Source organism: Caretta caretta, chromosome 6 (assembly GCF_965140235.1).
Source record: "Caretta caretta isolate rCarCar2 chromosome 6, rCarCar1.hap1, whole genome shotgun sequence".
NCBI classification, from domain to species: domain Eukaryota; kingdom Metazoa; phylum Chordata; order Testudines; family Cheloniidae; genus Caretta; species Caretta caretta.
This window is the reverse complement of record NC_134211.1, coordinates 70,198,782-70,212,408: the sequence shown is the minus strand read 5'-3', so window position 1 is coordinate 70,212,408 and position 13,627 is coordinate 70,198,782. Positions and strand designations below refer to the sequence as shown.

General features: G+C 43.6%; 1 protein-coding gene across 1 annotated transcript in view; it reads right to left on the bottom strand.

Annotated features, from left to right (window-relative positions):
- INO80 (INO80 complex ATPase subunit) overlaps positions 1-13,627 on the bottom strand; it is a 134,181-nt gene that overhangs the window by 86,283 nt on the left and 34,271 nt on the right. Inside the window, exons 5-8 of the mRNA XM_048853134.2 lie at positions 13,340-13,501; positions 6,409-6,529; positions 4,856-5,070; positions 173-226 (exon numbers count right to left, since the gene is read on the bottom strand). Of these exons, the coding sequence (XP_048709091.1) occupies positions 173-226; positions 4,856-5,070; positions 6,409-6,529; positions 13,340-13,501 (552 nt within the window). The remainder of the gene's footprint in view (positions 1-172; positions 227-4,855; positions 5,071-6,408; positions 6,530-13,339; positions 13,502-13,627) is intronic.

The following is a 13,627-nucleotide window of genomic DNA, read 5'->3' as shown; positions in this document are numbered from 1 at the left end:
AAATGGATAAGTTAAAAACTGGAGAGAGAGGAAGAGGATCTGTAATGAAAACAACAAATTATGTGCTACCATAATTGCTATATTAGCAATGACTTAAGAAGAGACAACAGGAACATGCAAATTTTTTTTGCACAAGATATAATATGAAAACATAAAGCTTAATCACCCTTACCTTTTTGCTGTTGGTTAGAAAAAGATTGCGTGCTGAAGCTTTTTGCTTGTATGCCTAAAACAAGACAAAATTTCATATACCCATTAATTAAGGGATTATGGTTTGATAATGTTTTATAAGGTAATTATCCATTTTTTAAACACCATACACACACAAACTTAAAGCACTATATAACTGCATTACAATACAGTCTTCAATTATATAATCATAAACATTATGGGGATTTCTGCCTTCCTCAGAAGTATTAGAATGGCTTTCATCCTGGCAACTGGAGGCACACTCATGTATTGCAACAGTTAAAGGAAACATGTAAAACAAACTTAAAAAACAGTACAATTCAGCTGTCCCACTAACCCTCTTTTCACGATAGACTCCTTGCTTACTATTTCATGTATAGTTTCAGGCATCCTGGGACCAGGTCCTCTGTCTCTGCAGATGATTTAGTTGGGCACCCCAACCTGTCTTTGAGGCATGTGTGAAAAGTGTCATTGTTGGGAAGAGGGCAAAGAATGGTACCCCTTTTGATACACTCTTTGGGTCCAGCCACAAAGTGCGTTCTTGCTCAACTTGAGGCAGGACAGTGACTCTTGTTCATATGATATTGGATAGCAAGTACACTGAACTCTTCCACATTTGCAAGGACAGACAGTTACATCTAGTAGCATCACATGCCAATATATGGCCTAGCAGCTCCAGATATGCATGCACTGTCATTGTTGGATTTGATTTTAGGTTGTTTGTCATTGACTGGAGAGACCAAAACCTGTCTTCTGGGAGATAAGCTCTTGCCGATCATGAGTTGATCAAAACTCCTATGAATTCTATCATCTGTGATGGTGTAAGAAAAGATTTCTTGCAGTTCACAAGGTATCCTAGCTGGGAAAACAGGGAAAGGTCGTACTCTAGGCTGTTGCTCCTGCTGTGACTTGCCTCTGATCAGCCAGTTGTCCAGGTATGAGAAGACATGGATACCCTTTCTCCTTAAATGTGCTGCCACCCCTGCCAGGCATTTTGTGAAAATTCTTAGTGCTGGAGAGCCAAAGGACAGCACCCTGTACTGGTAATGGTTGGATTCTACTGTGATTAGGTACTTCCTGTGGGCCAGATGGATAGTTATTCAGACTTATGCAAGCTGAGAGCCACAAACCAGGCCTGAGCTTCAAGAGATGGAATGACGGAGGCAAAAAGTTACCATCCTGAGCCCGAGATGGCATATGTATCTGAGTCTTCTAGGTCTAGGATAGACCCTGCCTCCTTTCTTCTTCAGAATAAGAAAATACCAGAAAAAGAAGCCTCTTCCGCAGAAAACTGGTGGGCACTTCCTCTATGGTTCCTAGATGAAGTAACAAAACCACTTCCGCTTGTAACAAGGGTCCCTAAAGAGGGATGGGAAAGGAGCAAAGAATGGAACTGGATGGGGTAGCCAAGGGTGATGATCTCTAGTATCTGTCTGTCCGATGTTACGGCATGAATGAAGTTAGATGTTGGAATGAAGTTAGACGGCTTCTGAAGGTCATGATTTCAGGACTGAATCTGATGGGCTCTCAAAAGCCTTGTCAAATTTGTTGACGTATGGTACGAGAGGGGTGCCTTGCCAAGGAAAAGGAAGGCTGACGATCTCTGCAGGACTAGGCTTTTTCTGGCAAGATACTCAGGATGTCTGGAATGGTTAAGACCTTTTGCCTCAACTGGGGTTAAGGGCACTACAGTTTGCAGTCTGATGTTAGGGTGTAAATCCCTAGGGAGAGCAAGATGGCTTTAAAGTCTTAATGAGTGTAGAGCACTGTCCATTCACTCGTTAAATAATTCCATGCCTTCAAAAGGCAGGTCCTCAGTCTTGGGCTGTACTTCCCTAGGGATCCCTGCCCCCTGAAGACACAATGTTCTGTGCATTGTCACCACTGTGGCCATAGATCTACCATGGTGTCAGAGCGTCCACTGCAATCTGGAGAATGATCTTGGCCACCAATTGGCCCTCCTTGATTATTACTCTGAGCTCTTCCCTGTTGTCAGACAGGATCTTAGACAGGAAAGGCATTACTCTATTCCACATCAAAAAGATTCTTATTTGGCCAGGAGGGCCTGGCAATTTGCCACTTGCAGTTGCAGGGAGGCAGAGGAGTAAGATTTCCTCTCCAATAGATTAAGCCTTTTTGATCCTTGCCTTTGGGAGCACTCTTGTTCAATTTTGATTTTTCCTTTATCATCAAGACTATTAAGCAGCTAGGGGTAGGATGGGTGTAAATTACACAAACCCTTTTTGAGGGACCTGGTACTGCTTCTCTATTCACTTTACAATCGCTGTTATCATGGCCGATTTTTGCCACAGGGCTTTAGAAGGGTCATGCAGCCCTTCATTTATGGGGAACGTGATTCTGGCTGGACCAGAAGGTGTCAAAATATCAAACAATTTAGGAGATTTCTCCGGTATGACAGGTGCCTATATTTCCCAGAGTCTCTGTGACTCTCCTAAGCAGCTCTGGAATGAACTGAAGTCATCTGGGTGCCAGTATCCATGCCAAAGACACTGCTTCATTGCATGATGAAATTGAGAGGTCCTTAGGTGGTGAGACAGGACACTGGTGTTGCTCTGCCCCCACATCTGGTTCTTCCTAGTTCTTTCCAGGTGTCACCAGTGGTCTGGCCAGGGATACTACTCGGGAGAGCAATCTTTTCCTTTTCCTAAAATGAGTTGGAAACCTGCTTTAAGAGGCATATGAAAGTGGACCTCAGTAAGCCCAATACGGCCACAGTGGAATACTATACTACATATGGGTATGGCTGTCTTATCTGGTATTGAGTAGTCCAATGCCACTCCTGACAAGACGGCAGCTGAGCCCGGTAGGGAGAACCAGCTAGTTGTTCAATAATGTCACATGGATCTCAGAGGAGAAGGTCCTCTGGCTCAACTGAGATGAGAACATATGCCCCGGTGATGGAGAGGTGGAATAAGTATCCTTTAGGGGTGACACCAAGGTATATAGCGCCAAGATACCAGGCTCTGCACTGGTACTGGTGGATGCCTCGGACGATCCTAGTTCTTCCAGTGTACTTCACACAACCCTGGTTCAGCTGTAGGTTTCGACACTGAAAGGTGCACTGCTAGAATTGGAGTGGTGCCTTCTCAATGCCAAACAGGGTTTGGTGGTTCCCTCTCCTGAGGTTTTAGTGGTCTGTCTTTGTGCAAAGTCACTGACTTCCAAGCTAGGGTCTTTGCCCTCATGTTTGGAGCAGTCTGTTTCAGTGCTGGACTTCAGTACCAGAGGTGTCTGTAGTGCCAGTGGAGACTCCTTCAGTGCCTAGACCAGTTCCAGGTCTTCTCTCAGTGCCTCCTTCTCAGCGATGGTGTCACATGTGTCCTAGATGGGGTCCTGGAGGAAGCTGGCTTGTCTGATACCAAGACTCTGCCCATCTCTTCACGATCTGAAGGATCCAAGTGATGGAATTTCAACCACACATCCCATATTTTTTATAAGAATGCACAAATCAACAGGTACACCAAGCATATGCTTGGGATTCTCCCAAACAAGAGGCACCCATTGTGGCTGTCTTGGAACAGAATTAGTCTATCAGAGGAAGGACAGGCTTGAGCCCCCAGATTTCAAACTTGCCATGCTGAGGGGCCCTGTAAAGGGGTGAAGGGCTTATACAGACTGGGTCTCACCATCTGTACTCAGTACAGATGAGTAAATATTGTGCAGAGCAGTCATAAGTCAGGTGGATCAGAAGAGTTCTGAACAATTTTTTGAAGACTTACTTGGAGCTCACCAGATTCTGTCTTGCTGCTATCGGCAAGGGAACTGAGGGAAGGTCATAGCCACCCCAGCCTTCATATGGAACACAAGGAGGCACAGGGCTCATGAACGGCCCCAACGGACATTGCTATTCAAAAGACTCCAATCTTGCACAGTGAGATCCACTCAGACACATACTTGAAGAAGCAGGCACAGTTCTCTCTGCACATTATGGCTAAAATTGTCCCTCTTTATCTCCCCAATCTCACCTGAGTTGCAGTTGCTACAAAGTTTAGATCAATTAGTGTGTTATTACAAAATACTAAAAAAGTATAAGTATAAAACAAGACTCCCTGAAAAAAATTTTTAACTATAAAAGTCTCCATTTGGCCCTGGCCGGTTAGTTTTGTTAAGCAAGCACACTTCAATACAAGTTGTACAAGGTTCTCTAAAAGACCCTTCAACCAGTGTTCTATTGAATACTACTTTAAATAATTTTTCTTCACTGTAAAGGTAGTGTGATTGAGTGCTCTTTGTATGACGACTCATTTTTCCTTTAACTGTTGAGCAGCAGCTAAGCCAGTTCAGAGAGAAGCCTTGCTTCACACATTCTTTATTTTCTGAACAACCCATCGATCGCTCCCTCCTCTCCTACACTTCTGCCTTTGTCTCCATTCTCCTCTTCTCTAGCCTTTTCTTTGTTTCTGTGGAATGCTCCCCCTCCTCTTTGCAGTGATTATATATCTACTTAAAATTAAATGAAAACTTTAAAAAAAAAACAGAAGTTGGAAGAGCACCTCACTCACCAACATAGCAACAGATGGAGTATGGAATATTATTGTGATATCTGGTGATCCACAGAAAGCTCTCAGACTGCATTCTGACTTCCTGATTCCTCAAACCTTCTCTGCCTTGGCATCCCCCATTCAATGCCATTGGCCAAGCTCACCTTTGGTAGCTCCTTTTTGACAATGCTAAGCCACACTTTCCGTCGGCGGGCATTCAGTTGTTCGATGGTCAAGTGCTTCTTCTTGGACCCTGGTGGTGGTGCATCATGAGAAAACTTAGCAAAAACTTTGGTCTGGTGATGGTGGCGTCTTGGTGACTCTTCTGAGGAGAGTTCTTCATCCCGTCTCCTCTTTTTTTTCACCTTTTTCAACTTGGCTGCATGGGAACAATTGGCACAAGATCAGTTTCTTTTCCTGTCATTTGTGATCCTCCACATCAACTCCTATGTCCTCCCTTGCCCTGCTTTCCTAGCCACTTTATATCTAACAACAAACGGGACCAGCAAAAACGGAACTGGTCCAGGAGTAGTTTTATGTTCATCCCATTTTGGGCCCACCCATACATAACACTAGCTACCTTTTCATTACTTAGCCATTAGACAGGAAAAATCTGATATTGCAAGATGATGAGAACTCGATACTCCTCTCCCCAGGGAAACATGCCTGTACAGTTAAAATACTTGGAAGCTGGTATGTTTTTCTGCCCTTGAGTGAAGCTCTAGTCACAGACATTTAAAAAAAAAAAAAAACAAGATCAGCATTCAGTATAAGTCTCAAACCAAGCTGTTGGTCATTTGAAAGAGATGTCTAGTTATATTTAGTACAGATACCATGTGTTCAGAGGAAACTAACAGACACTAGGATCGGATAATTAACAAGTAAGCTGCAGAGATTCTGCAAAGCCAAGTACACTGTAAGTTTCTGAGAGAAAAACATATGTAGCTAGAAGGATGTGCAGGACAATAAGGAAGGAAGGAAGGAAGGCCAAAATAACCTTCTTGAACATAGATCAGGCTTTCAGTACTTGCACTAGGCAGAATCCACTTTGCATTGATAATTCATAACCTTCTCTTCCTGTTTCCGCCCAGATTTCTAGCTGCTGTCAGCTCAGTCAAGAAAGGAAACTGTGTTTCCTGAAAAACATGCATCTGAGAAACTTTAGCTGAGAGTTGTCAGAAGTAGATCTATTTTAATTCACCCCAGACAGCAGTTTCCTAACACATCCCTCCACTTTCCAGACTGTGGTCTCAGTCCCCATAATTCCTTGTTTGGAAGGATCATACTTATAAGGAGAACTATCCAGGTATGTGGCAACTTCTTGTGCTTTTCAAGCATTTGCTATATTTGCCAGAAAACCGAGTACCAGAACCACAGTATGCAATGATATCTGTTGATTCCAAAACATTATTGAGTAATGAAATAGGTTGTAGGGTGATTAGCTCTAGAGTGACAGAGACAGGCATAGTCTAGTTGTCAGAGACCAAGACTAAGAAGCAGGAACTCCAAATTTCTAATCCCAGTTTTCCTATCAACTCTCTCTGGGGGGAGTGGATAAGCCACAGCCTATGTCTTAGGCTCTTTCTAGAAAATGTTATATTGCCTACCTACCTACCATCAGTGGTATTGAAGATTAATGTTTATTAGTAAGTGGAAATACAATATGACAAGTCTAATCACACAAACTCCAGTTAGTAACACAGGGTGGTTACCTCACCTTTTAATTTTTTTTCATCTTTGAACTTCTTTTTCTTGGGCCCTAGGAGATGGCGCTGTTGCTCATAGTAGGGATCATGTGTGGAGAGTAGCCCTGCACTGTAGTACTGATATTGCTGCAACTGAAGCAGAAGTAAACAATTAAGCAACATAATTGCTAGCAGATATAGATGAGTAAACAAATTCAAATATTGTCCATGAAGAAAAGTTTGAAAAATGTGTACTCCTCCATATTTAAAACTGAACTGGATTAAGATAAGGTGCCCAAAGTAAAGCCACTGGCCAGATTTGGTTCCCAAAGCTCTACAAAGTGAATTGCAGCCTACTCACTAATACAGTAATATGTAAGAAGTGTCTGTACAGCCTACAGATCTCAGCATACAATGCCCCAACTAAATTCAAATATCCATCTGCTTGGCTCCAATTAGAACACTGCATGTTAGAACCTATATTGTTACTATAGGCCACATTCCCATTTTATAGCTGAAATCTGCTCTACTTTATGCAAAGCAGGCATAGCCATCAGACTCCTAACCAAGTTGCTAATAGGGTGCTCAAAAAGCTGCACTAAATTAAAGCATAGACACTATAAGAACATGTCTAGGGCCCCACCTCCTGCAGTCACATGATGAAGTCAGAATCGCTGTTTTCGTTTTTTTTAAAAAGTAATGTTTCTAACATTCAGGTTTGCAAAGAGTGAAAATATGGCCAGTGTAGCCAATGCAGTGTTGTCTGTCAAGACTATACACAGGCTCCCAAAGAGGGAGAAAGCCATGTACAGCCCCATGCCCATCACCAGAGCAGACTAGGAACCTGCTCGCTGGGGGGGGGGGAGGGGGGGAAGGGGACAACTACTGCCACTGCTGTATCTTGAGAGGGGTAGGAGTCACCACTACCATCAAGGGAAGAGGGGGTCTTCCTGGCTGTCCTGAGTGTGATGGAGAAAAGAGAGGGCCTCTGAGGTGTACCCCCAGACACCAAGGAAGGGGCAGGATGCTCCTGCTTCCTCTGGTGCATTCTGGGTAGGAAGGGAATCACAGCCACCACAGCATCTCTCAGCAGCCAGGGAAATGGGAGGCCCTGTCTTTGCAGCTCCCAGCTGGCCAGTATTAGTGAGAGTCATTGCAATTGCTCCTAGTACTGAGCCTGAGTAACCAGACACTACTGCTTCTCTCTTGGGTAAAGGAAGGACCTGAGGCCAACCCATCCTCAATCTCTCTAGAGAAAAAATAGAGGAGGGAATGGGAAGGCTGCACTCATACGTTTGGGTGGCAGCCAGGGCAGGTATTCCTACAAATGGGTGCTCCCCACTCCTCTGGGCACCAACCCAGTAGAGGACTAAGTGTGTGTGGTGGAGATTTCAATGGTGCCACTCCATCATAGCTCTGTTAGGGTAGCAACAGCGGGAACCTAACACATAGAATCCTATGCTGAGGTGGCATGAAGGGACCACATACACAGAATCCTCTACAAGAATGGGTGGGGGCCAATTCCTCCCTCCTCTGAGACAGACTCCAACCCGCTTGAAGACAGGTGTTTACTTGTTATCATCATACAATTACTATAATTGACAGATGAGAGCTGGGGAAAAAACAAAAGCTCTATTTTTCCAGTTTGCATACTTTGCGCATTAGATAGCATTTTGTGTGAAGTCATTCCTACCTAGTCAATCAATGTCCTTAGGTGTGTGTGTGGGTGTTTCACACAGCAATTTGAAGAAAACATTTTAAAAAAATAGGGAAACAACTGCAGTGCCATAAATGCTGCCTGAGAAACCACAGGGCAGATGTAGTACCTGAAATTATTTTTAATAATTTTTTTTTAATTGAAGTGGATAGCATCCATTTAAGCATGAAGAGGGTACAGCATCTGGTTTTTAATAATCTAATCCAGAAATTACATCATTTCCATGACTCTCCAGACAACAACATAAGTAGAGTGTCCATAAATCAGGCTAGGAAAAGAGTGTTAAAAGCAATTACTCCAAGTACAGTGAAACCCCGCTATAACATCATAATTGGGGTCCAAAATATTATATCGCGATAAATGCGGGATCGCTTTATAGCGGGGTTACAAAAATTTACCATTTCAAGCCGGTCAGTTTAAGTCTTGTAAAAAAAAAAAAAAAAAAAAAACGGTTATCCCAGCGTGTTTGAAACACAAAAGTAGTAATTTAATTACATGTACATGAAAGAAACATGTGAAATCGACTATACTAATCATTGCGGAGAGTGCAAAGTCAATCTGGTTGCAGGACTCCATAATTTTAAATTTCATCACTTCTAAAAAAAGCTATCTAGTGTGGTCTGCTTATTTGCCACGGACTGTTGGCTTCTAGCAAAGTCAAGAATGCTTTTGAGTTGGAGGATTTTGATGCTGTCCACATCTTGAGTTTCCAGCCACCTCAAACTGGCTTCTAGGTGCTTTACTGCCTTGGACACTTTTGGTGGGGGAGTTAAGGTGCCATCATCATCATCATCGTCATTAGCGCCACTGGTTTCGGGCTCTGTTGTGGTGCAGCTTTATTCTTTCCGCTGACATTTGCAACAAGTACATCATCTCACGTGTGTCCATATTTGGGGCAGATGTCATCTGCTGAAAACCAGTTGAGGATATCATGATGATTATGCTCATATTCTCTGAGTGCTTCTTCGGCTAAACATACATCGTCTTCAATGAATCTTGTAAATTCAGGCTCGTCGTCGTGACCTTCATCGTGCGTAGATGACGGAAAAGTTGGACCAAGACCCTATATCCAGCATTGTTCAATGCAACGTGCAGAGATAGCAGCCCAGAAATGGGAACTCCTTCTGAGCGAACCTGGACAAACTATTGGTACAAGGCTGAATCTAGGCGTTCACCTTTTTACGCTATAAACCAGTTTCCTCTTCAAGAATGCAGGGTAGGCTACGGAGCTTTTCTTCTTTTTTCTACCCTCACAGGGTGGACTTGCTAATTCCTAGATCTCTAGCAAGCTGAGTTTGTTGTTTGCCCTTCTTTAGTTGATCTAGGGCGTACAATTTCTCTTGGGCAGAAAACGACTTGCATTTGCAAACTGGCGTATACATAACGGTAAAATATTTTTTAAAATATAGGAAATTAATAACAAGTTAATAGGCAAACACCATACACACGTACAACCCGAGAACTAAGTGCAATGGGCCTGCAATGGCCACGAGTCACTTTATCCTGTAAGACTGGAAGAACGCGGTTTATTTATAAATGTCGTAAAAAAAGTATTCTGGCAAAACACGAACAGTATTATGGCCTTAAAGGGGAGCCAACTTATGATCGTGTTACATCCAAATTTGTGTTATCGCAGGGCGCGTTATTGCGAGGTTTGACTGTACAACTAACTAATATTCAGGTTGTCAAACAAAAAAAGTATATATAGTTGACAGAACATTTTCAGTTGTCAAAAATCATAAAATATCAGGGTTGGAAGGGACCTCTGGAGGTCATCTAGTCCAACCCCCTACTCAAAGAAGGACCAATCCCCAACTAAATCATCCCAGCCAGGGCTTTGTCAAGCCTGACCTTGAAAACTTCTAAGGAAGGAGATACCACCACCTCGCTAGGTAACCCATTCCAGTGCTTCACCACCCTCCTAGTGAAAAAGTTTGTCCTAACATCCAACCTAAACCTCCCGTACTGCCACTTGAGACCATTACTCCTTGTTCTGTAATCTGGTACCACTGAGAACAGTCTAGATCCATCCTTTCTGGAACCCCCTTTCAGGTAGTTGAAAGCAGCTATCAAATCCCCCCTCATTCTTCTCTTCTGCAGACTAAACAATCCCAGTTCCCTCAGCCTCTCCTCGTAAGTCATGTGCTCCAGCCCCCTAATCATTTTTGTTGCCCTCCGCTGGACTCTTTCCAATTTTTCCACATCCTTCTTGTAGTGTGGGGCCCAAAACTGGACACAGTACTCCAGATGAGGCCTCATCAATATCGAATAGAGGGGAATGATCACTTCCCTCGATCTGCTGGCAATGCCCCTACTTATACAGCCCAAAATGCCATTAGCCTTCTTGGCAACAAGGGCATGCTTTTGACTCATACCCAGCTTCTCGTCCACTGTAACCCCTAGGTCCTTTTCTGCAGAACTGCTGCCTAGCCATTCGGTCCCTAGTCTGTAGCAGTGCATGGGATTTTTCCGTCTTAAGTGCAGGACTCTGCACTTGTCTTTGTTGAACCTCATCAGATTTCTTTTGGCCCAAACCTCCAATTTTTCTAGGTCCCTCTGTATCCTATCCCTACCCTCCACCATATCTACCACTCCTCTCAGTTTAGCGTCATCTGCAAACTTGCTGAAGGTGCAGTCCACGCCGTCCTCCAGATCATTAAAGAAGATATTGAACAAAACCGGCCCCAGGACCGACCCTTGGGGCACACCACTTGACACCAGCTGCCAACTACACATGGAGCCATTGATCACTACACATTGAGCCCGATGATCTAGCCAGCTTTCTATCCACCTTATAGTCCATTCATCCAGCCCATAGTACTTTAACTTGCTGGCAAGAATACTGTGGGAGACCGTGCATCCGATGAAGTGAGCTGTAGCTCACGAAAACTTATGCTCAAATAAATTTGTTAGTTTCTAAGGTGGCATAAGTACTCCTTTTCCTTTTGCGTATCAAAAGCTTTGCTAAAATCAAAGAATAATACATCCACTGCTTTCCCCTCATCCATAGAGCCAGTTATCTCGTCATAGAAGGCAATTAGGTTAGTCAGACATGACTTGCCCTTGGTGAATCCATGCTGACTGTTCCTGAACACTTTCCTCTCCTCTGAGTGCTTCAAAATTGATTCCTTGAGGACCTGCTCCATGATTTTTCCAAGGACTGAGGTGAGGCTGACGGGCCTGCAGTTCCCCGGATCCTCCTCCTTCCCTTTTTTAAAGATGGGCATTACATTAGCCTTTTTCCAGTCTTCCGGGATCTCCCCCGATCGCCATGAGTTTTCAAAGATAATGGCCAATAGCTCTGCAATCACATCGGCCAACTCCTTTAGCACCCTCAGATGCAGTGCATCCGGTCCCATGAACCTGTGCTCATCCAGCTTTTCTAAATAGTCTCTAAAATCAGCACTTCTGAAGTACCAGTCACCATAATAACTAAGTGGTGTACACAAATTTCAGATACAGGGAAATCTCTGTCCTGCTCTCTAGTTTAGTTGACATTTTACTTCTGAACACACTGTCAGATTAATCTTCTGCTCCAGTTAACTGGCAAGTTTTTGGAGAAGTAGTGAGACTTCCGGCACAAAAATAAACTTGTAACAGAAGTCTTTTGTATGCATGTTCTCTCTTCCTCCTTGGGGACAAACTACCGAATATTGTGGGTGTTTCAGCTGAATGGTACCTTGAACTGCAGTCTGAAAACAACAACTAGCGTAATCAGCCTTCATTTTTTTAAAAAGGCCTAACAGTTGTGTTCTATATTGCACTTTCAAGAATATGAATGCATGCAGAGTTAAATTGGGGCCTCTTCCCAAAATGGAATATGTGATTTGTAAAAAAGTGGCTTGCCTCTTAAAGGTTAGAGGTGTGAGGCCAGCCAACCCTAGTTACTAAACAGGGATCATCTGATTTCCCTATAAAAGGCAGCAGGAAGCTGAAGGACGGATGCTCAGGGAAGAGAGACTGTTCCCAGCTAAAGGCCACTGTAGAAGAACTTCATGCAAATAAAATCAGACTCTCAGATCAGCTGCTGTCACTGGAGGGCTGCTCTCATTAGACTTATGAAAGTCTGTGTGGAGTACATTTAAGAAGCAACGTGTAGGGGGGAAAACTGAGCCAAGGGACTGCTTGCCAGGCTCCCCTGAAGCCACAAGGGGGTGCAGGGAGGAGGCCACTCACTGACAAGATTGCACTGAATGAACAGGGACAGAGAAAACTGGACAGAAGCAATGAGAAGGGTGGGAAAATCATCTATTTCTCCACCCATGTGGTGGAATTGGCAAGTAAATTGAAGTGAGACCACCAATTTTCATTTCAGACTCTGGCCCAGCACTATGGTTTGTCAGTATGTAATGGGGAATACAGGGAGTGTTCACCTCCACACACTTTCTACTGCAATTCAAATAGAAGCAAAATAGTTTGGGCAACATCCATTTAACGTAAGAAGGGATGGAATGTTGGAATCAGAAGGGTCCATAACATTTGGGGAGATCTAAAAGTGCAGTGACAGCAGCAGGATCCCCTCTTCTCCCAAAAGGGGGAGAGAAAGAGGGACAGTTAGTGAGGGAAAGTTATAGGGATTTGTAAGTGCGTGAGGAGAACAGTGTCTGGAATGTGAAAAGGAAAGTGAAGAAAGGAAAAAGACTGAGAAAAATGAAAAGCCAACAAAACCAGGAGAAAGAAAAAGGAGGAGGAGGGGGAGGACAGAAACCTCTGCTGAAAAAGTAGAGTGCTCATGACTATTCTCTTATTGCAAAGAGGCTGTGTGTGGGCCATGAATTGCTGCATGTGGTTTAAATATACCATTTCAACCTTAACTGCTGCAGCTAGCTATACCAAAATGTATCCCTTAACACCACACTTCTCACACTTGCTGAGTTAATTCTGGTCTCAGGACACTAGTTAGCTCTGGCGAGGACGTACATGGGTTTGGGGTAAGGAGAGATACCACCGGTGCATTGGTGTTTGTGTAATGTTGAGGGATTCTCAGAATAGGGGATTCTAGAATGTAAGGTCAGCAGCTTGCCCATTGGCCTGTAAACTAAATTACGTTTGTTTGGACCAAGTTTTAGGTTGTCCTGGGGTGCTGCACAATAGGATGTTTTCCTAGTCTGCCAGAGACTACACTCAGTTCTGTAAGCAAGTTTAAGATCAATTAAAATATTGCACCATATTTAAAAAAAAAAAAAAGGGGGGGGGGGGAAGAGTCAAAAATTCATGAGAAATGTGTCACATTCTGGGGATTTTACCTCTTTGTCCTTGCTGTATTTACTTTGATGCAGTTTCTTATACTTGTGCAATCGCAGCATATTATGAAGCTCCTCCCTGCTAAGAGAAAACTCCTCCTCCTCCTCTCCATCCTCATCACTTGGTGAATCCGTGTCACTGGAGTCATCACTCAGGAGGATGCTCTGGCAAGAGTGAAAGCATCTCTAGTTTTACAACAGCACACCTCACAGTGAATTTTTTACTTAGGCAGAATTCCTGCAGTTGTTTACCCAATTAAGTACTGCAGAACTGGCCCAATTGCAGTAATT